Here is a 26,182-nt window from a genome sequence, read left to right on the forward strand (position 1 = left end):
AGTCAAGTCATTATGCTGTACACCTTAAATTTATAAAATACTGTATGTCAATTAAATCTCAATAAAACTGAAAGGGGAAAAAATAACATTCTAGGATTCTAGCTTCCAGAAATTAAATGTTGGCACATAGTAAATGCTCAGATATTTGTTGATGTGTTGAAAAAATGTACTTAGTGCTTTAAGCATATTTTCACATTCAGTAAAATATCATTTATAAGTCAGGGTCTCTGCCCACAGTTACATACTGGGACTGCAGCCCCCAAGTCTCAGGTGCCAGAGACTCAGCTAGCTCCTCACCACATACTACACGGCCTTCTATTCATGAGAGCAAATGCTAAAGCCAATGGCTATGTAATCCAACATTCACCCTTCTGTTGGTATTTATTCTTAGAGTGTAATCTCTGTTGTCATAGATTTATTTTTTTTATTAAAATGTAGGATTAAATAGGGTATGAGAGTTTTTTAGCTTCCCTAATAAGACAATGCTGCATAAGAACCATACATTTAGTGGCCCAAGTGCCTTTGTGTATCTTGGAATCATTTTGCCATTCCATAAGCAGGTATGTATTAAATATTGGTTATATGTTGGCATTGTGCTAGTGGCTGAGGAAGAGGACCAGAAATGTGACCTTCAACTGGGGTGACCATATATCTGGGTTTCTGGGGATAGTCTGTATTACACACCCCAGTATAGTTGTTTATAGCACCGTTCATTTCATTATCTCAATAGAGGTCTGGTTTGGATGATAAATTATATGGTCACCTCACCTGTGGTAGAACTTCAAGAAGCTTTCAAACTCACTGGTAAGAGAAGAAATATAAACTTGAAAAAAAATTCACTAATTCCTTTCTCTCTACAGTAGGCAGCTTCTAAAATGGCTCCCAATGATCCCTGTCTCTTGGTACTAAGGTCCTTGGTAATCTCCTCCCTTAGAGTATCGCTGGACCTAGTGACTTTCTTCAAAAAAAAAAAAAATGGAATTCAGCAGAAGTTATAAAAGTTGAAGAAAATATGGTTTTCAGGGATCACTTTACAGCCAATTAGGCCAATCATTCCACCTCCATAGAGACCTCAATGCAAACAATATAATCAAGAATATAAACAATTCCCAGGCTTATGTGGAAGCATGGCAAATGTGCAGTTTGTGACATCAGCAAAATTGTATTAATTTTCTATTGCTGCTATAACAATTTACCACAAGTAAATAGTGGCTTGAAAGAACACAAATTTATCACCTTACAGTTCTGGAGGTCAGAAGCCTGGCATAGTAAGTTTGTAGACTCTGCTACAATCAAGGTACTAACAGGATTACACTTCTATTTTCCAGATCCTAAGGGATAATCCATTTCTGTGATTTCCAGCTTCTAAAGGCCACCTGCATTCCTTGGCTCATGGCCCCTTTCTCCACCTTCAAAGCCAGCAATGGCCAATTGAGTCCTTCCCACAATGCATCACTCTGACCTCTTCTGTCTTCCTCTTCCACTCAGATAACCCAGGATAATCTCTCTATCTTAAGGTCAGCTGATTAGCAAATTCAGCTCCAGCCAACTCCTTAATTCCCCTTTGTCTTATAACCTAGCATATCTTCAGATTCTGGGGATTATAACTGGAACATTTGGGAGGGGGGCAATTATTCTGCTTACCACAACTGTGTTTTCCAAAGTATATTTTGGGGAACATCAGTTCAACAAGATGGTACATGACGAAAGGGTTCATGGGGAAATATGTTTGGGAGATGCTACATACCATAGCTCAGTCTGGAAACAACACAAGGAAGTTTTACAATGAAGAAACCTGGCCAACTAACTGGAATATGCAACCCATTTATTTTTTCTCATAGTAACTGATAACACTCAAGTGTGTTCCACAGAATGTTCTGTCCATGAACTGGTATGGGACTTCTGAATTCTGGCCTCTGCTTGCCATTAGCTCACTGTGATCCTGATCCAGCCCCACCACTCCCTCTACTAAAGGAGGGGAGGGCACAGCTCAGCTGTTGTCTGCTCTGCTATTCTTTGTTTCCTAAAATGACCAAAAAGTTTCTTTCCAAACCTGAGATTCTATGAACCACTTCAGCAAATATCTATTGAGCATTACTCCATAGGTGGGAACTGGGTTCAGTTCTGGGAACAAAATAACAGAAAAATGAGGCCCTCATCTCAAGGAGGGACATGGGCATAAAAACAAAAATCTATACAGATCTTCTTTGATTTACGATGGGGTTATATCCTGATAAACTTAATGTAAGTTGAAAATGTCTTAAGTCAAAAATGCATTTGCTACACCTAACCTACTGAACATCATAGCTTAGCCTACCTTAAATGTACTCAGAACACTTAACATTAGCCTATAGTTGGGCAAAATCATCTAACACAAAGCCTCTTTGAGAACAAAGTATTGAATATCTCATGTAATTTATTGAATACTGTACTAAAAGTGAAAAACAGAATGGTTGTATGGGTACAGAATGGTTGTCAGTGTATAAGCTGTTGACCTTCATGATTGTGTGGCTGACTGGGAGCTGAGGCTTGCTCATGTCACCAGCCCAGGAAAAGATCAAAATTCAAAATCCGAAGTATGGTTTTTACTGGATATTGCTTTCATACCGTCATAAAAGTCAAAAAATTATAAGTCAGATCATGGTAAGTCGGGGAGCATCGGCAACATTCATGACGGGTGCCCCAACAGAAGTAAATACAGCGCATAGAAGAATCATGGAAAAGGGGCGGTAAATTCCACTGGAAATGGTGGGAGGTGATGGAATTTGCATTTAAAGAACAGCGAAGCTTCACCTCAGATGGGAAGAAGGCATTAGAGATTCTAAATAAGAGAGTTATTATCTTACTCTCTTAATTCAGAAAGTATATTTGCAATGTGTTTTCAGTTGATTCATTTGGATCATTCAAGCCAAATGACTAGACTCGGATCCATAAGAAATAATCCTTTTCCATAATTAACATTACTGGTCAATTTCTGCCTGACCATATCACAGAGGGCACTACTTCCTGACATCATCAAGGCCCTTTGGGAAACATGTAGAAAGAATCGTCCCATTCCAGGAACAGCCTAGCCTTTCTTTGGCCCTAAGGAAATAACAGATGTGATTTATTCAGGCTAAAAGATTTGCTGTAAATTATAGACCTTCCTTTGCATGTCCTAAGGTCTTTTTCATGTTTATTTTCAACAAGGGTGTATTATGTTTTCTCTGAGCCTTTTTGTCAATAGCGTGACAAAGAGAGCATGAGTGTTTCTAAATTACCTTTGCGTCTTGCATGACTAGAAGAAAAAGTCATGCAAGTTGGATATCTGTGCATTAACAAGAATACGGGAGTACATTTATCGCTTTAATTTGGACACATTCTTTTTTACCAATTCCATTTACAGTTGTGGGATTTTAATGGAAGGCCACCCATGTTTGGTTGTTATTGCCATTGTTTCTAAGTATAGTGGAAAAGAATCAAAAGGGCAATAAGAAAATGTGTTCTTGTATAGAAAACTCAGCAAAATAAATAAACCAATGAACATAACAATGAGAACACTTACCCAAAGAGTTAGACCTCAAAAGAGACCTCATATATCTCCATGGAGATGGGGATAAAAATAAAACATGAGGGAGCTAACGATTCTCAAACTGCTGCTTTGCGCCAAGTGTTGTGTTAGACACTTTCTTTATTTCATCCCCAAGGCAATTCTTTGCAGTACGACTAACTCCTGTAAATCTATCCCTAGCAAGATTATCACACAAGTCTATAAATGCAAATAGGCTCAAACCAACATTAGGGCTTGTAATGTAAACCTTGCAGGCCCCCAGCATCCCTTTTACAGGATCTCTAGAACATTGGAGTGCTTCACCTAAGCTCACAGTCACCCTTCTTAAGCTCAGAACACTCACTCTATGAGGGCTGTTGACCATGAAAACCCTTGAAGTTGGCACCTCACCTCAGCTCCACTCTACTGGCTCTCTCTGGGAGAAAACTGGTATTTCTAAAAAAACATCTCACTCCATGGGGCTCCCAAAGTCATTAGCTCTTGTATTGCCAAAAAAAAACCCCCAAAAACCTTGTTTTCTGTTGTCCTTACTATACCATGGCCATGCTAAGCTCCATGCAGAGCATGGGGAAGGTCCACGGAGGCCCACCCCCGGTGTGTCTCACTTTGACTCTTGGGCACCTAGGTGAACCTTCAGAGCCAGGATGCAAACATCCCCTTCAGCTTCTGACCACTGCCACCTCCAGATTAGACATAGCCTGGAGGTTAAGCTGAAAGACCATCATCTGACACAGATCCATTATAAACTTCACTTCTCCCTCTCCACACTCAGGCATCTGTAAAACCCTCTGCTTTCATTCCCGTTGGGCCAAAATCCCTCCTGCCAAGTGATTCCTGGCATGGCAGGCCCCCAAAGATATCTTTCAGTTCCAACTTTTGCTCCCATGGGATTCCAGCTACAGGCAAATGAAGCAATGGAGCTTTAAAAAGGTTAATAAATTGACCCAGTGATAAAGGTTGGAACTGGAATCCCAGGTTTGCCTAACCCCAAGCCACATCATCTCAAAGAAGGCACTAAATACTGCTTATGTGACACCCCTGCAAAGATTCTTTAGTTTCATCAAAGTTTTATTTTACTTCTGACGGTCGGGGTACATCTCAAGGTTTAATCTGGCTTTCCATTTAAGATTTGGAGGTCTGAAGCCTAGACAATTCAGAAATAAGTGTTCCCACTGATTTCCAGCTTGCACATTATCAGTTAAATGGAGGTATCTGGTGAATTGATGTCCTACACATGCATTGTTTTAGAGAGGTTTTTGTCTTTCCTCCTAGTTGTTTCATGGAAGCTCTGAAAGGTTGGAATTCACATCATCATGGACCACAGACTCAAGCCCTTGTTGTCTATAAATTTTCCCATCTTTTGGAGCTTTGGGGCAGAGTGAAGAAAGATGCTTGTAACTCACAAGGAAAAGACAAAAAGGCAGCCCCCAGCTAACAGCAAAGATGGCAGAAACAAGCTGATTTAGTCTGTGTCTCCTAAGAATGTTGCTAACACATCTGCAATTGATATGTCAGAAGTTAACAATTCAACTTGGAGAAGAAAGTTGTTCTGGGGAACACAATTCTTTATCATCTGCGTGAGCCTTTTTGACAATGTGTACTTTCAAGATATTCTAGAGGCACTGCATTGCCTGTTTCCTAGCGAGTTTCTTTGGTTTTCAAGAGAAAAAGGAAAAATTTCCAATTTTATGAACTAGACTTGCCTTTGTTTCCTCGGAAGACACAGCTTATTGAAAAGGGAATCCTGACTCCAGTAATCCTGAAAAACAGTCTTCTAAAATCCAAATTAAGGCCAATTATGTTAAAACCTGGTATAGGACTTAAGGCAAGAAGCCAAAGAGCCCAACCTTAGGGATCCAGACCATGCTTTTGTCAAGAGGAGCTCTCAGAAAACACTTTTTCATAGAAGAATGTCGACTAATAAATAAAAAAGGAAATGCAGAATTTGAAAAATCACCATTTGTCAGCTGCTAATGAAATCATTGGTAAGGGCAAGGATTATCAATGATACTAAGACACATAGGTGAAAGATTGATGGGGAATTAGATATTGACCTGATGACAAATTTTCATTCACAGCCTACACACTGGTCACAAAGGGAAAGTAACTTTACAGGGGTGGGGCCAAGTTGCTACCACATCACTTGTCTCCCAAGGTGATTAAGTATGCAGGACATGGCATCATCTATGATGTGTTCTCGCCAATATGTCTGCCTTGGGTCTACTCAACATTTAGATCTAGGGACGCCTGGACGGCTCAGTCGTTAAGCGGCTGCTTTCAGCTCAGGTCATGATTCCAAGGTCCTGGGATCGAGTCCTGCATCGGGCTCCCTGCTCTGCAGGAAGCCTGCTTCTCCCTCTCCCTCTGCTGCTCCCTCTGCTTGTGCTCTCTCTCTCTGTCAAATAAATAAATAAAATCTTTAAAAAAAAATATTTAGATCTAATTCTCAGTTTATGCAGGAGGTAGAGCAGAACAAGAAAGCTAACACCATGAGGAAGCCATCAAACAATTCAGAAAGAGAAACTTTCAACAGGACCATTAGCCCCAGTTTCTTGAAACTCTTCCACAAGTCAATGTCATGGGAAAAAAATAGAGGGAGACTGCACTAGATTAAAAAAGATTCAAGAAACATAAAAAACAAATGTGATGTAGGGACGTTGATGGGATCTTCTTTTAAACAAGCTACCTGTAATATGTGGGGGCAATTAGGGAAATTTGGGCGTGAACTGGCTATTTGATGGTTTGAAGAGATTATTATTAATTGTATTAGGTGTGAAAATTGTATGAGTTTTATACAGGAAAGTGACCTTTGCTTTTTAGAGATGTATGCTGAAGTATTTGTGGTTGAAATGCTATCATATCTGTAATTTGCTTTAAATTTCAGCACAACCATATATATACAACCAATGTTGTGGGTATATGTGGAAAATGTAAATAATTGTTAAATCTACATAATAGGTATATGAGAGTTCATTATATTCCTTTCTACTGTTTGACATTTGTCAAAAGGTTTTTGTTTTTTGTTTTTTTTTTAAAGTAAGCTCCATGCCCAATGTGGGACTTGAACTCAGGATCCTGAGATCAGGAGTCGCTTGCTCTGCTGACTAAGCCAGCCTACTTTTAGAAATAGGAGCACTCAGAAGGGCTTTGGGCTCTGGAAGAGAGGCACTAGAGTTCCAATGAGACTCTCTGCCTGTGGTTGCTTTGAAAGTTCAATGGACACATGCTCAAAGGTAGAGGAGGGACAGTAGAGTATCCTCCAAACTGAGAAGGCATTTTGAGACGGGAAAACAAAGCAGGTGACTCCATACTACTTACACAGAGTTTTATTTAAGGTAACTTACAGATGGAAGGATGGGGCAGGTGACGATCCAGCTATTCTCCACAAAGTCAAGAACTTAGTCCACAGATTTTATAGAGCAGGGGGATGTGCAGAGATCATTATGGTGAGGTCACAGGGTTTAACATTTAACAGATCTCATGGTGCCATATTTGCAACAGAGTGGGGGAGGGGAAGAAATGATGTTTTCTCTACTAGTTATCTAAACAACTTTAGGGAAGATCAAAACAAACCTTCCTGCATTCTGGTCAGGGCACACATTACTTCCAAGGGGCCTGGACCACGTAGCCCCAAGGGATGTCATTGCTCTGGCATGAAGATGGAAGGCCAAAGACGGATGAGTGTTGCCAGCTCTCCTACATCAGGGAATCCTGGAATCTTGCTGCTCTGAGAGCCTCCAATACCAAGCAAGCCCATCTCCCACTCATTTTACAAAGGAGAAAATGAACTCCAGAGAGACAAAGTGACTTGCCCAAATCACACAGCTAACAGATGGGTGATCTAGGAACAAAAATCAGATTTCCTGACACCTCCCCCAGCCCCTTTTACACTATACCCAGCACTCGAAAGCCCTGTAGCCTCTGAGCTTTGGGCCAAGGCAGGGAGCCGGGCCAGACTTCTAGAAGCACCATTCTCAGCCTCACCTAGACTCAAGGGCTCAAGGCAGGGTTGGGGTGCAAACACTTGCTAAGACAGTGTGTGACAGCTTGAAAGGAGACACACAGCGTGTGGGAGCGCACACCCCCCGGATGTGGAAGAGCAGCTCTGAAAGCCCTCCTGGGATTTCTTCTTCCTAATGAGAGAGTGAAACGCAACAGGCTGGGAGGTCAGACAGAGCGAAATTCAGTCCCCCTCCCAGGACACTCACTTAACTTCCCCACTTCCAGCTTCTTCATCTATAAAACGGAAACAGTAATACAAAGGGCGATCTGGGAAAAGAAACTGCCTGTTACAGAGGATGGCACGTAGTAGATGTTAAATAAATGCCATTTCCGTCTCCTTGGCTTTCCCTTAACCAAATGATGGTGATTAGTGTACAATGAAAAAAAAAGATGGCAGAGTGTGGTGTTGTGTATCTTATTCCTCGGGTGACCATTTCAAAATTTCTGCTATCCTGCTGTGGAAGTTTTCTCACATTTTCTTTGCCTAAAGAAACATTTGGATATCAAAATATGGACCTCGTATTAAGTCAGGAAACCAAAAAAAAAAAAAAAAAAAAAGGAAAAAAAGATCTTCATTCTGTGGCTGCAATAAAGGTTTCCTTCTCCAGCGATAATCAACTCTGCATAATTAAAATCGCTCAGACTGCTGAACTAATTTTCAGATGGAGGTTTCTTCCTGTAGCAACACTTACAAGCAAAGTTTCTACTGTGAATGAATTTAATCGTGAGTCTAATTACAATTTTAATGAATATCTCCAGCCCTGCATGTAAACTTGCTCTCCACGGCTTTGCTATCTGTGAGGGTATTTTAAGGTCTTTTCATTTTTAACATAAAGGAATGTGTTGGCAAAACGAACGTGTAGTAAAGAAATAGTCTTTCTGGTTTAGTTTGGTTTTGTTTTGATGATCGAGTGAGAAAATGTAAAATGTCTGTTGTTTTAAAGACCCTTTTCAGCTTGGGTATTTCACCTTTAGTCTTTGTGTGAAGTGTTCTCTTTTCTTAAGGGTGGAGAGAGTACTTTGCAACATTTGCCTTCCGTTTGCGATTTGGCATTTATTATCTCGTTTCATGAACGTCCAGAAAATTAGAGTTCCAGCCTACCTTGGAGCTTCATCTATTCTGGAAATTCAAGGACATTTTATAAAGAAGTAGAAAAGAGGAGGGAATGTAAAAAAAAAAAAAAAAAAATTCCTTCCTTAAAAAATATATTGAAAAAGATATAAATAATGGCCAAACTAAGTCACTCAAGTAATCAAAATGAATAAACAAACAAAACTTGACTTGATTAAAGTCAGCATTTTTTATAATAGGGAAAAACTGGAAACCATGCAATATCCAACAACAGACAGTGAAATAAATCATCATGTGCTCAAAGACGACTTAGGAACACGATATTTTTCTCTTTTTTAACTTTTTTTTTTATGACACAAACAAGACATACTCATTTAAGGAAAATGATCAGCTATAGGTAATTTAAAAGATTTTTTTAAATGGCCCCTATGATATCACAACCTAGAATTAAGGATTGTTAAAACAGATATTTATGTGAGTATATACTATAGGGATTTATATATACACATAATATTATACACACACACACATACATATATATACACATGCATGGTACATCTATACTACACAAAAATGGTTTCATACTGCATTTACTGCTCTGTAATCTGCTTTTATCATTTAATAGCATATTGTAAACAACTTTCCATGTCAATAATTATGTTTAGGCAACATCAAAACAGACTGCAAAAGCAGAGCTGCAAGCCCACCCCAAGCCCTCCAGGCCACCAGATTGTATTCCTGTTCCTATCTCTTCTCAAGGCCAAATGGTTTGGAGCCGATGGATTGATCATTTACTCTGTTGCCCCCTCTGCCTAGAAGCCCCTTCCCTTGCCCTTTTGTCTTCATCCCTTAGGCTGGTAGAATGCCCCTCCTTTGTGTGGCCATAGAATTGGGGACTAACCTCTGGTAGAATCTTGTCTGGTCAGCTCAGGACTCTTGAATTCATGAGACAACTAACTCAGGTCTGTTCTTACCACTTGGAAACCAAGTGAAGATGACACCACCAGGAATAAACCCAAATCACTCTGTAACCCCACTGCAGCTGTAAGCCCCCAGAGAGAGCCCTGTAATTTGCAACACTGACCCCCAGCCCCTGACACCAGCAGGAACTCCGCTCCTGCAGCCCCGGGATCCCTCACAGCATGGATTCTTTGGGACCCCACCTTTTGGGTATCACTAACTTCTAATTGACAGGCAGTCTGCAGACAGATTTTTGCTCACACAATATACCAAACCTCAGGGAGTCTGGGAAAGAGACTTCTAGTTTCTACCTTAGGAGGAACGGACTCTCCAGAGTGGAATTCCTCAACAGATAAGGGTGTTCAAAGGTGCTGTATGCACAGAAAGAGTAGCTAATGCCGACCATTGCAGGAAAATTCCTAAGTAGCTCATCTTCCAGAAAAAACTGCCTTGTGTGTTTTCAAGACAAGTGTTAATTCTAAGTTACAAGTGAAGATAGGTGAACCCTGAAAGGTTTAGTGTCTCTGAAAGGCCTAGGTCCTTGAGATTTGGGGGAGCTTTATTCTAGAAAATCAAGGCTTTTAACTTTCAGCCCGAACTGCCTCTCCTGTGGACTTGAAGCGTACCTAAATCCTGACCACTAGCTTCTCTGTATAACAGGATTGTGTGCTGCTGAGACAGTCTTTTCCAAATCCTCCCACTCCTTCCTCCTTGTGTTTATCTTGACCCTGACTTTCCCTCACCACTCCCCAAATAGCCACATGTGAGGGATCATTCTAGAACATGAGTGAAGAGTGCAGGTCACTCTAAAGTATGGAGAGGACATGAGATGTTCCTTCCTAGAAATATCTGTCCTTCCAGGACCCTAAAAAGGCACAAGAATGGAAAAGTAGCTGGGGATTCAAGCCCAGGTCTAGCTGGGTTCATGCTATAGGATGAGGAGAAAAAAACCAGAACAGAAATGAACACACACAATGGCAAAAACGCTTTCATAAAGAACTTCCATTTTATTAAATCAGTCTCTTAAACCATAAATTCTAGGAAGAAGCCAGCAAGTTGTTTCTGGATGAGATCTTGATTCTTTTAAGGGTGAATATGAGCATAATAAAATGGAGAAAAGACTAAATTAAGCTTTCCAAATCTAGGAAGGCTGGGGAAAGCAAACAACACAGCAAAAATGCAGAATGATTTGACCCCAGTCAACAATGTAGTAAATTTAGATGGGATTAAAAAATATATATCAAGATAAAAAGTACCAAACATCCCTAACATCACAAATTTCCAAGAGACCGAAATCCTTTTTTTAATATATAATTGAAAAAAGTCCACAACTGTCATGTAAATGGACACTAAGAGAAGCCCAGCTAGGGGCTTTAGTTCAACCGTGGCTAAAAAGAGGCAAGGAACTTCATGGAGAAGCTGAACGGACACCAATCAAAAGGTCCAGATGGCATAAATCCTTAGGTCTTAAAAAAAAATAGATAATAAACTTACTGAATCATTACCACTTTCTTTATAAGTCAAATAGCACTACAGTCCCTAAATGCCTTTTATCTGAAGGGTTTTTGTTTTGTTTTTCTTTTCCAGTCTTTTAACACGGGTTGAGGAAAATTTTTCCCAAATGAGATACAGTGCTTGCCAATAACCAGCATCCATCCGAGATCCAAATCCAGAAAAATTATACAACTTAACATGCAGTCAGGGTAAAGCTTCGAAAAGTGATAATGAGATTCCTCCAAGTTGGACCCGTTTCCAGGTTCTCAGGGAAGACTGCTTTACCATGCGGTGCATCGTTGGCTCACACAGAGGACTACACACAGGACAACATTGGCTGGAAAGAATGGGGCTTGGTGTCAGGATATCTGGGGTCAGCCCTCTCTCTGTGTCCTTGAGCACGGTGACCTTGGGTGAGTAAATTAACCTCTCTGAATTTTGTCATCCTGAACTTCGTACGAAACCCGGAAAATGAGGCCCATTGCGCCATTCACATGGAATTTAAAAGTTATAAAATGCCATCAAAACATAAGCTAATGTTATCATTTTTGACTGCTACTATTCTGAGAAAAATCCTAAGATTCTGGGAGCAATGAAAATGAGCTTTCGCCCATGCCAGGCAATCTAAAACTTATGCTGGAAAAAATGTTTTGAAATTATAAAAGATAATACCGATTACATTGATGGTAAATTTAAGACATCATAGTGGGGAAAACTATCATTGATTATTTGCTGTGTGCCTGACCCTATACTTGGAGCTTTACGTACATTACCTGAGTTTTCATCCAATGAAGTGGAGTGTATCCCAGCCCCATCCTTGCAAACTCTTTGAGACTGAGTTGCGTATCCAAGATCTCATCAGTGGGTGGGTAGAAGAGCTAGGACCCAGCACAGGAGGTCTGAATCCAGAAACTGCCCATTTCAGGGACACCAGGCCCTGGCAATGAAAGACAGAAAGATAAACAATGGCAACGGAAGGAAGGTAGTGATAACAGGAGAAGCCCTTGTATTGATCATGGAAATGGAAAGTCAGTTAAAACAGAGAATCGGAAAAATGCTACATGTAAACTTTAGATATTTTACTTTAATTTAAAATACATAAAAATATGAGTTCATTTAATAAAATCAATGTTTGGGGCGCCTGGGTGGCTCAGTCGGTTAAGCGTCGGTCTTCGGCTCAGGTCATGATCCCAGGGTCCTGGGATCGAGTCCTGTATCGGGCTCTCTGCTCAGCAGGAAGCCTGCTTCTCCCTCACCCTCTGCCTGCTGCTCTGCCTACTTGAGATCTCTCTCTCTCTCTCTCTCTCCAGCAAATAAATAAATAAAATCTTTAAAAACTAATAAAATAAAATCAATGTTTAAAAGTTGCTTAGAAAAAGAAACACAGCTTTCAGAACATCTTTTTGAAGCGCATACTTTTTTTATATGTCATAACTAGTTGACTACTGATTCAATTCAACAAAGTCCACCCGGGGCCACTTTGGCTTCTGAATGATGAGAAGATATGGCCTCTAGATTTGATATTACACGTCCTTTTCCCTATCTTCTTCGTTCGTTTTTTTATTTGTCTGTGTCTGTCATAGCCTGAAGGCCTTCTTCCCTGATGCTAAGTTTATACTGTGATAACTAGGAATCATTAGTTCATTGTTATATATCATCTCTCTGTAAATCGTTGGAACCAGCAATTTGTCTAGGATCGGTTACTAAACGATGTTCTTAATTATTCTCTTGTAGTTCAGAATTTTTCCAATATTATCAACCTCAGGCAACATTTTTCTCTTCTCTGAGATTTAGTAAATGTTGAACTGGGAATTTCACTCCCCACTAAATGCTACATCGAAAAAAAAAGAAAAAGAAGAAAAAAATCTCCTTAATGTTAACAATTTTTAATGATTATATGTAACCTCTAGTCTTGTCTCTTATTTCTTGTAAAATGGAACTCCAATATTATTTTTTAAAACATTTTATAGGCCCTTGATCCCTAAGTTGGAAAAAAGAAATGCATTCTGTTATAACAACCTGGCATTAATTTAAATCACTTTCTTTACTATATTCATAACCAAAACGTGAAGAAGCATTATTTTATACCATAGGCCTCCAAAGTTTTTGCCAGTAACACAAGGCAAGAGAAATTTTACCACAGTTAGAAAATTCATATTACATATACACACATGCCACACTCACACACACACACAAAAGAAAACAAATTTTCATGAAATGCCTTGGCAACATGCAATGCGCACTGATATTTTCTGTTCTGCTTTATTCTATTTCATTTTATTTTTTTAAATCTTTTTCCCAGGGAATTTTACGACCCCCTCCAAAGAATCAAGACCCACAATTTAGAAAACACTGAGAAAGAAAGAATAAGCTTTCCAGATGTCTATTTTCTTCAAGGGTTTCCTCACAGAATGTATAAATTCATGGGGGAAAAAAATCAATTTATAGAATAATTCAGGGTCTGTCCACGCTAATTTTTTGAAGAGTACTTATCTCAAAAAGCAAACAATTTATATCTCTTAAATCTTGGAGATTTCTATTTTTGCCAATAATAAGAAGTCAGAACTGGGAATTTCAGCAGCATCGCCACAGATGCTGAGAATCTTTGCTTGGATTTTGTGTAGACTGGTAGCACTTGCTTCACCTTTTCCACCATTTAAAACTGTTTCAACTCTATTGCAGAGTTATTCCCTAAGAAAATTTTCCCTATTGATAAGTGACTTAACTCCTCTGTAAATTTTTAAGCAGCAGCTTGATCCGTAGGTAATTTGTGCCCTCCAGGGCCCAATGGCTAGGGAGCATGGCTTTTTCCTATGTATATGTCTTCCATCAATTGCTGTAAAGCTTTTGGTGTGGCCAATTTTTGGTGTAGGGCCAAGGTCTTTTCTGTAACTATTGGTCCACAAATTGGCATTCTGTGTCTTCTTTCTTGCATAAGCCACAACTATAATATATCAACTCTGATAATTAGCTTTGTTTTTTTTTTCAAAGTAGAACAAGAATTTAGACACACTTGGAATGCCATATGATTATAGAACCCTTCTAGATGCTACAGTGTTCCCCAAAACTTTTAAAGATTTTTTTTATTTCTTAGTAATCTCCATACCCAATGTGAGGCTCGAACCCCCAACCCATAGATCAAGAGTCACATGCTCTACTGACTGAGCCAGCCAGGTGCCACCCCCCCAAACTTTCACAGTTATCTTACCACATCTCATTTGACTCTAGTTCCTTCTAAAGCAGGACCCCTAAAATCTAAACTATTAAACTAGATTTTCATAGAAACAACCCTCTTTATTTTTGCATCCATAATGTATTGGTTTATGTAACATTTCATTACATATATAATTATAATAACAAGTGAACACTGTGTATACAAAATTGGGCAAAATATAACCGATTCTTGATAAGCATACACTTCAGGTGGAAGCATTAGTGCGCATAGACTACAGCAAGAAGTCTACTGGCAATGAGCATTCAGAGTGTGGTTTACGGAAGAAATGGAAAGCATTGGTCAATCCAAGAACAGGTAAAGGGGATGTGGGTTAAGAGAGCTTCTCTGTCCCATGGTAGATGTAGGAACAAAGTCCTATGGGAAGAGGTCAAGAAGGTCCCAAGACAAGAATTAAAGTATTGCCACTTTACTTAGGATGTGCAAGCCCAGGGTGGTAAGGGCAAGAGGAGAAGGGGGGATGAAATAAGGAAAGATACTGAACAGCGCAATGCAATAGAGAAGATACCACTTCACAATATGCAAGAGACATAGCTAGCAACTCAAAAGACATGTTTACTCACCGTGCAAGACTTCTCTGGAAAGTTCACAGAGAAACACCTCTGAGCAACCCAAGAAAGGGCAAAAGGAGTTGAAATTTATTGGCCCTGCTCCTCTCTGTAATCACTGGCTTCCGCTAGTGCAGGGTCTCCCCACAGTGAGTTGATTCTTCTGTACTTCAGGTGCACCGTCCAGCCCCTCAGCATCTGATCAAGGACCTGAATCACATATCCAAACAGTTGGACTTTTCAGTCTCAGTCTCAAAAGTGTGAAAGGGGAGGGGCTCAGCATGTGATGCACGAAGGTAATGCAAGTTCAGAGCTTCAGTTCAGACTCCAACCAGCTCAGGGATCTCATAAGGATGCCAGCGAAGGAGGGGATGACATTATCCAGAAAGTGTACAGCTGCATGAGAAAGAAGGGGGTACTTGAGAGAATCCGAGAAGGCACACAAGGTTCATGCCTAACACAGAAAGCTTGACAGAGAAAGCTTTGCGTTTTAAAGGACAGAGAATCAGAGTAAGGACATTCCAGGAAGAAGGGATGGTGCATTTTAAAAGACCCAGTGGGAGGAAATAGTGTGACTTTTTTAATGGAGTGCCAACAGTAACATGTGGCTGGCATATGGGGTGTACCAGAGTATGAGAGCAGAGAAAACTCAACACGTTGGATGATGGCAGGCCCACCACACTACTGATTTACAGACAATGTACAATCAACTGAAACCCCCTACATCATTATCTGTTCCCCACATCCAGACCCAAGGAGCAACCAGGCATCCTGAGTCCTAGTTCTCATCCACATTCCCACTAGCAAATATCCTCCCCAAGAGAGCAACACTCAGGGAGAAGATGGAATACAGATAAGGCTTAGAGAAAATAAAACTGTTCATTTCTCCAAAATAATGCAGCCTACATATTTCACAGAATTAATGTTGACAGAATCCACAGAGTTTAGGGAAAAGCAAAAGCCAGAACTCACATGATTTCTTCCAGCCATTTCAGAGCTCGCAATTTCTCTGCCATTGGTAACCTACCGTGGAGAATTCATTTCATGCCTGTCTACTCTGGTAAAACCTTGGAATGAATTGAATTGTTACAAAAAGGTGAAAATTAGGAATGCCAAGAGTCATTTGATGCAGCTAATTAGCAGTCATCATCTCTGCAGTTTTGCACGTGCTCCTGACTTTCTTTACCTGTAAACTTAGTTTCTGAAGTTGTGTCTGATCAAAGAATTGTGAGAAACCCCTTTGCCTGTTGTCAAGGAAAAGGTCTTCTCTCTTTACACTGGAGCATTAGAGAAAAATATTCACTTTCAAGTGATCTTCCTGTTATTGGAATTATTTTGATCAAACTAAAAACCTGTAAGCTAGAATTTAGTTCAACTACATGCTGGGTGGGAGGGATGGAGAAATGAAAGAAATGAACCTGCCCTTCCAATGGTTTCCACTGCATTTAGATTAATGTTCCTCTATTTTACTACAATAAAAAAAGTTGGGGGAAGAAAAGTCCAAGTTCCTTGTGTGGGTTGGCAAGGAGGGGATGACATTATCCAGAATTCTGGATTTCCTGATTTCTGACCTTGTCTCTATGTATGTTCCCATCCCTCAACACACTGCCTTTGTGGCTAGCTCTCCTTTCTCTGAACCCACCATGCCTGCTCCCACCTCTGGGCCTCTGCATTTGCTGTCCCCACTGCCTAGAATGCTCTCTTCCCCTCTCCCCAACCCCCCAGCTCTTTACAATACTTGGCTCCTTCATGATGGCCATATATCAGCTTGAAATTCACCTTCTCAACAAGTCCTTTCCTGACCCACATGTGTCAGTTAGTAAACACAAGGGAAGGATTGTTCTGTGGTTGGATAAGTCAGAGGCATTGGAGCTTCATCAAAGACCAGGTCCTTTCCAACTTTCCACTCTGCACCTTTAGCAGGCCAGCTATGCTTCTTTTGGGGGTCACAGATTCCATACATCATGAGGACAAGATGATGTTCAGTGAACAAGATAGACATTTCTTCTCATGCCGTTTTTTTTTAAAGATTTTATTTATTGGGGCACCTGGGTGACTCTGCAACAGACTTCCTGCTCAGCTGGGAGCCTGCTTCTCCCTCTTCCTCTGCCTTCTGCTCCCCCTGCTTGTGAGCACTCGCTCTGTCAAATAAATAATAATAATAAAAGATTTTTTTTTTTCAGAGAGAGAGCGCATGCTCACATACATAAGCAGGGGGCAGCATGGGTGGAGGGGCAGAGGGAGAAGCAGACTCCCCACTGAGCAGGGAGCCCGATGCAGGACTCGATCCCAAGACTCTGGGATCATGACCTGAGCCGAAGGCAGATGCTTAACTGACTGAGCCACCCAGGCGCCCTTTCCATGCAGTTTTTATCAGCAAGAAAAACCTCTCTCAGAGGTCCCCCAACAGCCAACTCTCTGACCCCACTGGCCAGGGCCTAGCTTTACTCAAACTAATCACTGACAAAAAGGAAGAGACAACCACAACTGATATTGGGAGGGATCTCGGGAAAGATCATATTGCTGTGATGACCAGAGAGGCGCCCAGAGAAAATAAAAGTTGTGGCAGCAAGTACAAGGAGGGAGGCAGGTTGGAGCAGGAATGGCTCTAATGAAAAGACAATCAGCAGTGACTACAACATCCAATCTCACATGGCCCCAGGCACACACTCTCTAACACAACTCACCTTTTCATCTCTGTATAGAGCTGAGTTTAACCTCATATTTCTCCTGTTCACTTATTTGTTTGTTGTCTGATGTGCCCATGCAAATGTAAGCTCCAGGAGGGCAAGGACCTTGGCCATTGCCTCACCAGGCTATTGCCAGGACCAGAACAGTGCCTATCACTTAGGGGCACACAGAGAATATTTTTGAATGAATGTATGCATGAATGTCCACATACGTGTCTGTTCTACTTTTGTACCCTTTGTGGTAGTTTGATATTCAATTTGACAAGCAGAAAAATCTACAAGACTAAAGTACTTCAATAACTATAACCTTGAGAGACAACCACTGAGCTCATAGAACCCATCTTTCCTGATTTCAATAAACCTTCACAGGAACTCAAAACAGAATGCAATGCTTTTCTCCTAAATTTTGCACCTTCTCCAGGATTCTCTGATTCCATCATGATACCACTCCCCATCCAAAAGCCCAAGGAAGAATCTGGGGTGTCTTCCCCATTCGTCCTTCTCCCTTATCCACCCCCACATCCAACAGTCAAGCCTTGAAGAACTTGAAAATCCATCCCCTCCTCTCAATTCTCACTGTCACTCTTTTAGTTAGATGGTGTTGAATAAACTCTAATATCCTTGCCAACGTAAATTTCTATGATATTTTGACCCCTATTTCCTTATTTTCCAAGGCTCACTGTTAAAACACAACTATCAGAAAAGGATTGAGTTCATTATTATTTTGAATTACATAATATCAAGAACATACATTTCTGCTTTTTCCGCCCTCACTAAGGTTACATTTGAGAGGACAAGGAAGAAGAAAAGACAGTTTAAGCTCTTATTTTAAATGGCCATTTCTTAGCAGTGGAGGAAAAATCTAGAATATGACTCAGGGTTTTTAGCTTGATACTCAGCCAATTGTGCACAATCCAATCCTGTAAAAAATCCATCAATATATAAAATAAACAAAACAAAGATAGTCCAACATCTTTTATGATTTGGGGATGTTAGCCATGATAATTTTTTGCTTTCAAACACATATCATAATTATCGAGATGATGTTAAAGAAAATTTATGGACAACCTGTGATACCGCCTTTAGTCTCCCAATCAGAAAATTCCATCTATCCTCCAAATTCCCAGAACACTTGTTATGGTACATTCATTCTCATCCTTTCTAGTATGTGTTAAATTATTTCTGACTTTATTATATCTCCTCTACTCACCTGTGAGCTCACTGAAGGCAAAACCTAAGTGTATTAGGGAGTCTTAACTCATTGGGGTCATGAAACGATTATTCACTTTTCCAATCGCTGCTTTCAGCCATACTCTGTTGAAACCCTCTCTTCCATCCCCTGATGACACTTGGGTAGAATACATAACTTCATGGTTACTTTTAGTAATTAAAAGTCCTTTCTATTTTAAAACTTCAATTTCATCTCAGATACAAAGTTACCCTCCTCTGTTTTGTGGGCTGGACATGTGGTTTGAGAGAATTTGAGGGTGAGGGTGTTCAGTCTAATTTTTCACTTCCTTCCTTTTCTCCCTCAAGACAGGCTCTTAATTCTTCAATTGTTGGAAATTGAGAAGAAATGAGGGGAACAGGGAAAGGACAAAATTTTCCTTATTCAACTAAATTGTTTGAATCGTCTCATTGTATTTGCTGCTTTCAACCACAAATGCCCTTTATATGGTGGGCATCTGTGTGTTGACTCTCCTGAGCGGCTCCCTCCAGGGCCCTGTGAAGTCACCCCTTCTGCGAAGCACAGATCTCTTCCATGGGAAACCTGGATTGCCTCTTCACTCCCCCACTCAGCTCCCACTGGTGTTGCAGACTGAGTTGATCAATCCCAGCTAATTGTGCAGCATCCTCTCAACTTCCAGAAAAATCACAACTTGGGGCATGCCAAATGATGAGACCACTGATTGCCTGGTTTCTAGCCTTTCCTAAGCTTTGCCAACTTACTCCCACTCTTTTTTCTTCTACTCAAGAGTCAGACCCACTACCTAAGAATATGTATAAGTAGGGACAAAGATGACCATCACCACTTCTTGTGGCTGACCCCAATCTTACAAGGGAGGTGCTTATCACTTGACTTTGAGGGGAAAGAGGTGGGATATCACTTCTCAATTAAACACTCTCCAACAGCACAACTCAGTCTCTCTCCCTTCATCCTTCCCACCCTCTCCTTTATAACCTGGATGAGGAACCAAGGAGCAGTTTTGGTGAGGTCTGTCGTGCCACCTGTGAGAGATGCTAACAGCTCTCTTTAGGTAGAGGGAACCCCTGCATCTTTGCCCTCTACTCTGGACTCTAGACAGCTCTTCTGCAGCTACAGGAAGAAATCCTGCACAACATCCTCTCCCGTGTATAAGTCTTCTACTGCTGCATAACAGATGCCCCAAACTCCGCAGCTTAAAACAGCATACATCCCCCATCTCACAGCTTCCATGGGTCAAGAGTCCAGGCACAGTTCATCTTGGACCTACACTCAGACTCTCAGAAGGCCACAAACATGGCATCAGCTGAGCTCCATTTGTATCTGGGGGCTTAATTAGTGAAGAATCTCTTTGCAAACCTCCTCAGGCTGTCACCAAAATTCATTTCCTTGCAGGTATATGACTCAGGTCCATGTTTTCTTGCTCTCTGTCATCCAGGGGCCTGTCTCAGCTTCTGGAGGCCACCCTCAGTTCCTTGCCACACGTACCCTCTACAGACCCTCCCATAAACTGAAGATTACTTCTTCAAAGCCAGCAGAATCATCTCTCACTCCAGTCTGTTCAGAGTTTTACATAACATAACACAATGATGGGAGTGACTACCACATCACCTTTGCCATATTCTGTTGTCTGAAGAAGTCAGAGGTGCCGCCCACACTCTGGGGGAAGGGATAGATTTCCAAGGGTGTGGTTCACTGGGGGCCACCTTAGGGCATGTCCACCGCACACAGGTTTCCCTCCTTCCTTCAGAATGTAGATGATACATGCAAATCACACACCATGTTGAGTGAGACAAAAATGATTAAGGCAAACCCCTGTCCTCAAGAAGGTCAAATACAAGTGGAAAAGACAGTCCCATGAATGCCTAAATTGTAGCTTGTAATAAATGCCTGCATATAGTTATGTACAAAGCACCAGCCAGAGCCAGGAGCCCTAATTTTACAGAATGAAGTTGGGAAAAGCTCATGGAGGAGGTGCTGGTTGCATAGGCTTTTGAAAGAGGAGGGGGAAGGGGCGCCTGGGTGGCTCAGTCGTTAAGCGTCTGCCTTCGGCTCAGGTCATGATCCCAGGGTCCCGGGATTGAGCCCCACATCAAGCCCTACATCGGGCTCCCTGCTCTGTAGGAAGCCTGCTTCTCCCTCTCCCACTCCCCCTGCTTGTGTTCGCTCTCGCTATGTCTCTCTCTGTCAAATAAATAAATAAAATCTTAAAAAAAAAAGAAAGAAAGAAAGAGGAGGGGGAAGAGGAGGAGGGCCCACAACATTTAACACAGAGCTTCACCTGTATCAGACATTCACCAAATGTGTGTTGAATAAAAAACTAACAAATGTGAACAAAGAACTAATTTTCCAAATGAACAGAGTAAAGATTTAGGGAAACGCCTGAAATCACAGCAATTCCAACACAAAAATTTGTGTAGGGTTGGTGTTGAAGACCTAACTGGCCACATACTGCGTGCAACCCTTAAGAACTTGGAAGCCTTCAAAAGTCAGTCTCTTCATTTTATGCCTGTGAAGCTGCATAGGTGGCCAGAGAGTACAGAGCAGAGGAATATGGTCTCAGATCGAACGACAGGTGAGTGGAAGGATGGAACTCAGGTCCAGGGGCTGGCAGAACACCCGTCAACAAAGGGAAGAGGACAGAGCTGTCCAGAGCTGCAGCTAGACAGGTGGTTCTGGACCAATGAAATGCAGACAGTCATCCACTTCCAATAGTTGTATTTTCAGACAACATGCATGTTCATACAGCACATGCACACCATAACCGCCTTTGATCTACCCAGGAAAGACTTTCTCCATGAGCTGGCAAATGAACACTTTGAACTATTTAACAATAGTATTTGCCAAACTCCTTTCAGACAGTGTCACCACCTTAGGCTGTACAGTAGTGTTTAAAGCATAAATATTAATACAATATTGCAAAGATCTTTACACAGGTTCTGGGGAGCCCACAGAGGGGCCTCTGAGATCCTATGTTCCTCTCTCATTTCCGGTTGGGATTGCTCCATTTCTGTATGCTTTATAGACTGGGATCCTGGGAAGACCTTACTTGAAGAAAATTCCATTGTTTGTTTGCTTGCTTTTTCTCAAACCCATTGCTTTATTATATTTTGTCTTTTTTAATAAAAATGAGAAATTGGAAAAATGTCTTGACCCAAGGGATAGAAAACATATGCCTCATAAACATCTTACAATCAAAATTAAGATGAAAATCCTTAAGTGTACCCAAAGCAGCAGAGCTTCATTTCAATTCAATGTTTAATGAACATAGCATGGGCCAGCCAGACATGTGATTGTGAAGGGAAAGAAGTGAAAGATTAACGTACAAAATATCATTAATAATGTATTGTTGAAGATTGTGACTAAAACTGAAGATGCGATTAGGGATTTCAAGCTCTCTGGAATAGGACTCTCACCATGACATGAATGTCTCTATCTTTCACACATTTGAGGTTAGCACATACATGTTTTTAGCAATGTGTATGTGTATACAAACCAGAAGGCTATCTGCAAAACCAAAAGTGTTTTCATTAAATAAACTCAGGAGTTAATGGCTGCCTCCCAGCAATACATCTTGAATATATTATTCCCAGCATCTACAACATACAACATATTCTTTCCTTTGGTCTTAGGTTTACTTTCAATATCCATCTCATAAATTTTAGTTTTAGTCCAAACCTGCTTTCTTTTATTCTTAATTCTGACCTTTGCTTTCACTAAGAATTCTAATCATTTTAACAAATCAAGAAAAAAAGCTAGAGAAAATCATGGCAAATATTTCTAACACTGGTCTTGCTTTCCTTTCCTGCCTGCTTCATTTCAAATTATTCACTTTAGAGAATTTCTGATCACTACAATAAGAAACCAATAACAATGCAGGGCTTTGTTATGAGGAAATAAATCTAATGGAGATCCACTTTGCCTTGGCAGTGACAAAAACAAATATTAAAACAAATAGAATCACAGTGCAGAGGCATGATCTCCCCCTTCAAACATTTCGAGAAGGAGAAATTTAAGAAGGCTTAATGGGCAAATACATCGATGGGCAGCACCTTAAAAATCTACTTTTCCAGATTTCCACTATCTTCCTAGCTACTGTGTTGCATTTCTTTGCTTTCTGAGTCCTTTCAACAAACATCCTATCTCTCTTCAAATAATCAACAATACAAAAGCATAAAACACCTATCATGGGCATTACACCATCTTAGGTGCTATGGAAGATCCAAAGTTGAGCTTACCTGAGAGTTTGTAGTGGAGCAGGGGAGCTAATTCATGTAATCTAACAAAATATAAAAATATACAAATGCTTCAAGAGAGAAAAAGATGAGTTTTTTTGGAGAAGGTAGCATTTGAGCTGGTTTTGAAATATCGGTAAGATTTAGACTTGCAAAGATGAAGGCATCCCTAGAAAGGGAACTCATGAATAAACATGCCAAAATGATAAAGCACAAAATAGTTCAGAAAATGAAACCCAGAATTTGGGCTTTGCAAACTGAAAGACTCAGTTTCAAAACCTAGCTGATTAAGCCAGTTCAAACACCTTCTTGGAAGGCACAAAGGACTCTTTTCTCTGGGATGTAGAAACATGATGTTGAGATGCAGACATTACTTGGGTACGTTGAGGCACATTATCTCCCACACTGCCCCATTCTTTCCTTCCCACTTTGCGCTATGTTTATGCTTCGTTATTCAGACACGTAAAGCCACCTGCCCAAGGGCAACCATGTTTCAGAGCCTGGATTCAGATTGAAATCTCTTATCATTTCAAAGCCTCCTCTCAGCCAAGATCAAGCTGCCCACATCTCCTTGCCTCCCCCACTAGAATCTGTCTCCTCTAGTTTTAACCATCCTGGGAGCCCAGCATACACGCATCCCACCCACACCTTGCTAAGCAACTAGCAGCACTGGGGAAAAAAAAGAAGAAGCACAAGCTTAATTCCACCAATTGACCTTTGTTCTTATTACTTCTTGGTACCATTTTAAGTCACAAACAAATAAGTAGCCGCCATATGCATTGCCTGGGTCTAAACTTCTCACATGTGTCAATTTATAACAACGTGGAAAATGCCAACTGAACAGAAGATTCAACATCCTGAGCCCAGTAAAATAAGAAAAGGAAAAAAGATATTAAATATCACAATGACCCACTTTACTACGATACATCAAGATATATTCAACCTCCATTTGGGAAATATCTTCCCAGCCATGACAGGGAAGAGAAACTGAACACGCCCTTGCCAGTGAGTAATGAGCTACTCCAGAGTGAGAGAAGTCACCTTCTAAGAGTATGTGTGAAGCCATAAAGGCAGTTCTTCCTAGACGTCATTAACATGGCATCTTAGCTCAGGCTGCTGTAACAAATTACCAGACTGGCTGGCTTAAACAACAAACATTTATTTCTCACAGCTGTGGAGACCGGAAAGTCCAAGATCGGGGAGCTGGCAGATCCCGTGTCTGATGACAGCCTGCTCCCTGGTTTGCAGATGGCCATATTCTCGAGTAGCCTCAAACAGCAGAGAGCAGAGAGAGAGGGAGAGACCCAACTCTCATCCATGAAGACATCATTCTCATGATCTAGTACCTTCCAAAGACTCCACCTCTTAATAGTATCACATTGAGAGTTAGGATTTGGACCTGCGAATTTGGAGGGGACACACACATTCAGTCTATAACCTGTGGTCTTTAAAATCACTCCATAGAGAAGGTTGTTTTCATCTTGCTTACATGTGAGGACTCTCAACTCAAAGACTTTAACTAATACGTCTAAAGTTTTATCACAAATTAGTCTCCAAGCAAGGAGCAGAAATTCAAACTTGGCTCTGTTGGCTCTAACAGGTGTCCCTGTACAGACATGTCCCAGTGCCCGTCCTTCAAAATCCACCCCCCCAGTAACTCCCCATCTGACCTCTCCTTTCTAAACTCTGCTCTTGTTCTACCCTAAACTCTCTAATTCACCAAGATTTGAGTGCTCACAACATGCTAAGTACTGTTCCAAATGATTTAACAAGCACAAGGCCACTTAATTTTTACAACAGCCTGATGAAATGGTCAGAGCCGGTCTTCATAGTTGGCCATTCTGACTGATTATGAATTGCATCCATCCTGACTGGTCAGTGCCATGCCAACCAGTTGCTTAATACTTTTATCACTCCTGGAATACACACTATAATTATGCCTGCCTACTAGATGGGAAAAGTGAAGCTGAGTGAGAGTAAGGTAACACAGCCAAGGTCACAAGGTTGGGAAGTGGTTATCAGCAAGATTCAAACCCAGGACACTTTGGTGGGAAAGCCCATCCCCACATCTCACTCCACACTTCTCTGAGGCCTCTGCCTATTCCAAAGGGGCCTGGATTCAAAAAGCTCATCTGCCTGTCATTTACCAACTCTGTGTACTCAGATGAACAGGTAACCTCTGTGAGCTTCTATTTCCTTATCTGTAGAATGAGGCTACAACATCCAACTCAAATATTTATCATGAGGTCTACATCTAAACAACTATGGTCATGAGTATGGCTCACTTGTGGCAGTCACTGAATTATTATTAATGCTGTTGTTCTTATTACTTGTTATTGTCATTTTTAAAAAGCCCCCTTCAAAAGGCATTTAAGATTTTTTTACAACCTATTTACATCACTGCTCCTCAAACCTAATGTGTCTTCCTGGGCCCCCATCAACAATCACATAAATAGGAAATGTGTTTCCATTCCCCATGCTCCTGATCATGCTAGTCTCGGTCTGCGTTTCTCATTTCTTCACCTATGGAAAAAATTTCTAATAAATGTCCAGCTCAGCGTCAATGCCACCTTTCTTTTTTTTTTTTTTTTTTTTTTTTTTTTAAAGATTTTATTTATTTATTTGACAGAGAGAGACACAGCGAGAGAGGGAACACAAGCAGGGGGAGTGGGAGAGGGAGAAGCAGGCTTCCCGCCGAGCAGGGAGCCCGATGTGGGACTCGATCCTGGGACTCCGGGATCATGACCTGAGCCGAAGGCAGTTGCTCAACCAACTGAGCCACCCAGGCGCCCTCAATGCCACCTTTCAAAAGAAGCCTTCTCCAATCCCTCCACCAGAATTAATCATCTTAAATTACCAGTGCACATTGCCTTTACCTCTAGTGAACAATTTCTTCTTTCTGTCTTTTTTTCTCATTTCCTACTCATTCATTCATTTCCCTAAGGGCTAGAACCTCTTTCATTCATGTCCACATCTCCCACAGTATCTAACTGAATACACAGAAGAGAGGAAAGGAAGAGAGGTGGCGATCAGAGAAGAGATGGTCCAGAGATGAGCCCGATGGAGGATAAGATGGGACAGACGCTGGGTGGAGCCCAGGGAGGACCTCGGGTTGGCCAGGGCTGTTGTGTCACCAACATCCTGGGTGTTATCCATCAGAATAAACTTTCTGGGCTCTAGTCGGACCCTAATTAG

The 26,182-nt window shown here is 41.0% G+C and overlaps 1 protein-coding gene across 1 annotated transcript in view; it reads right to left on the minus strand.

Moving 5' to 3' along the window:
- Positions 1-26,182, minus strand: part of LOC135362901 (uncharacterized) — a 105,702-nt gene that overhangs the window by 70,782 nt on the left and 8,738 nt on the right. Inside the window, exons 3-4 of the mRNA XM_064581918.1 lie at positions 14,874-15,254; positions 11,852-12,015 (exon numbers count right to left, since the gene is read on the minus strand). Of these exons, the coding sequence (XP_064437988.1) occupies positions 15,166-15,254 (89 nt within the window). The 3' untranslated portion in view covers positions 11,852-12,015; positions 14,874-15,165. The remainder of the gene's footprint in view (positions 1-11,851; positions 12,016-14,873; positions 15,255-26,182) is intronic.

Source organism: Mirounga angustirostris, unplaced genomic scaffold (genome assembly GCF_029215605.1).
Source record: "Mirounga angustirostris isolate CCGP_5_RB_7025 unplaced genomic scaffold, mMirAng1.0.hap1 SCAF_2, whole genome shotgun sequence".
NCBI lineage: Eukaryota > Metazoa > Chordata > Mammalia > Carnivora > Phocidae > Mirounga > Mirounga angustirostris.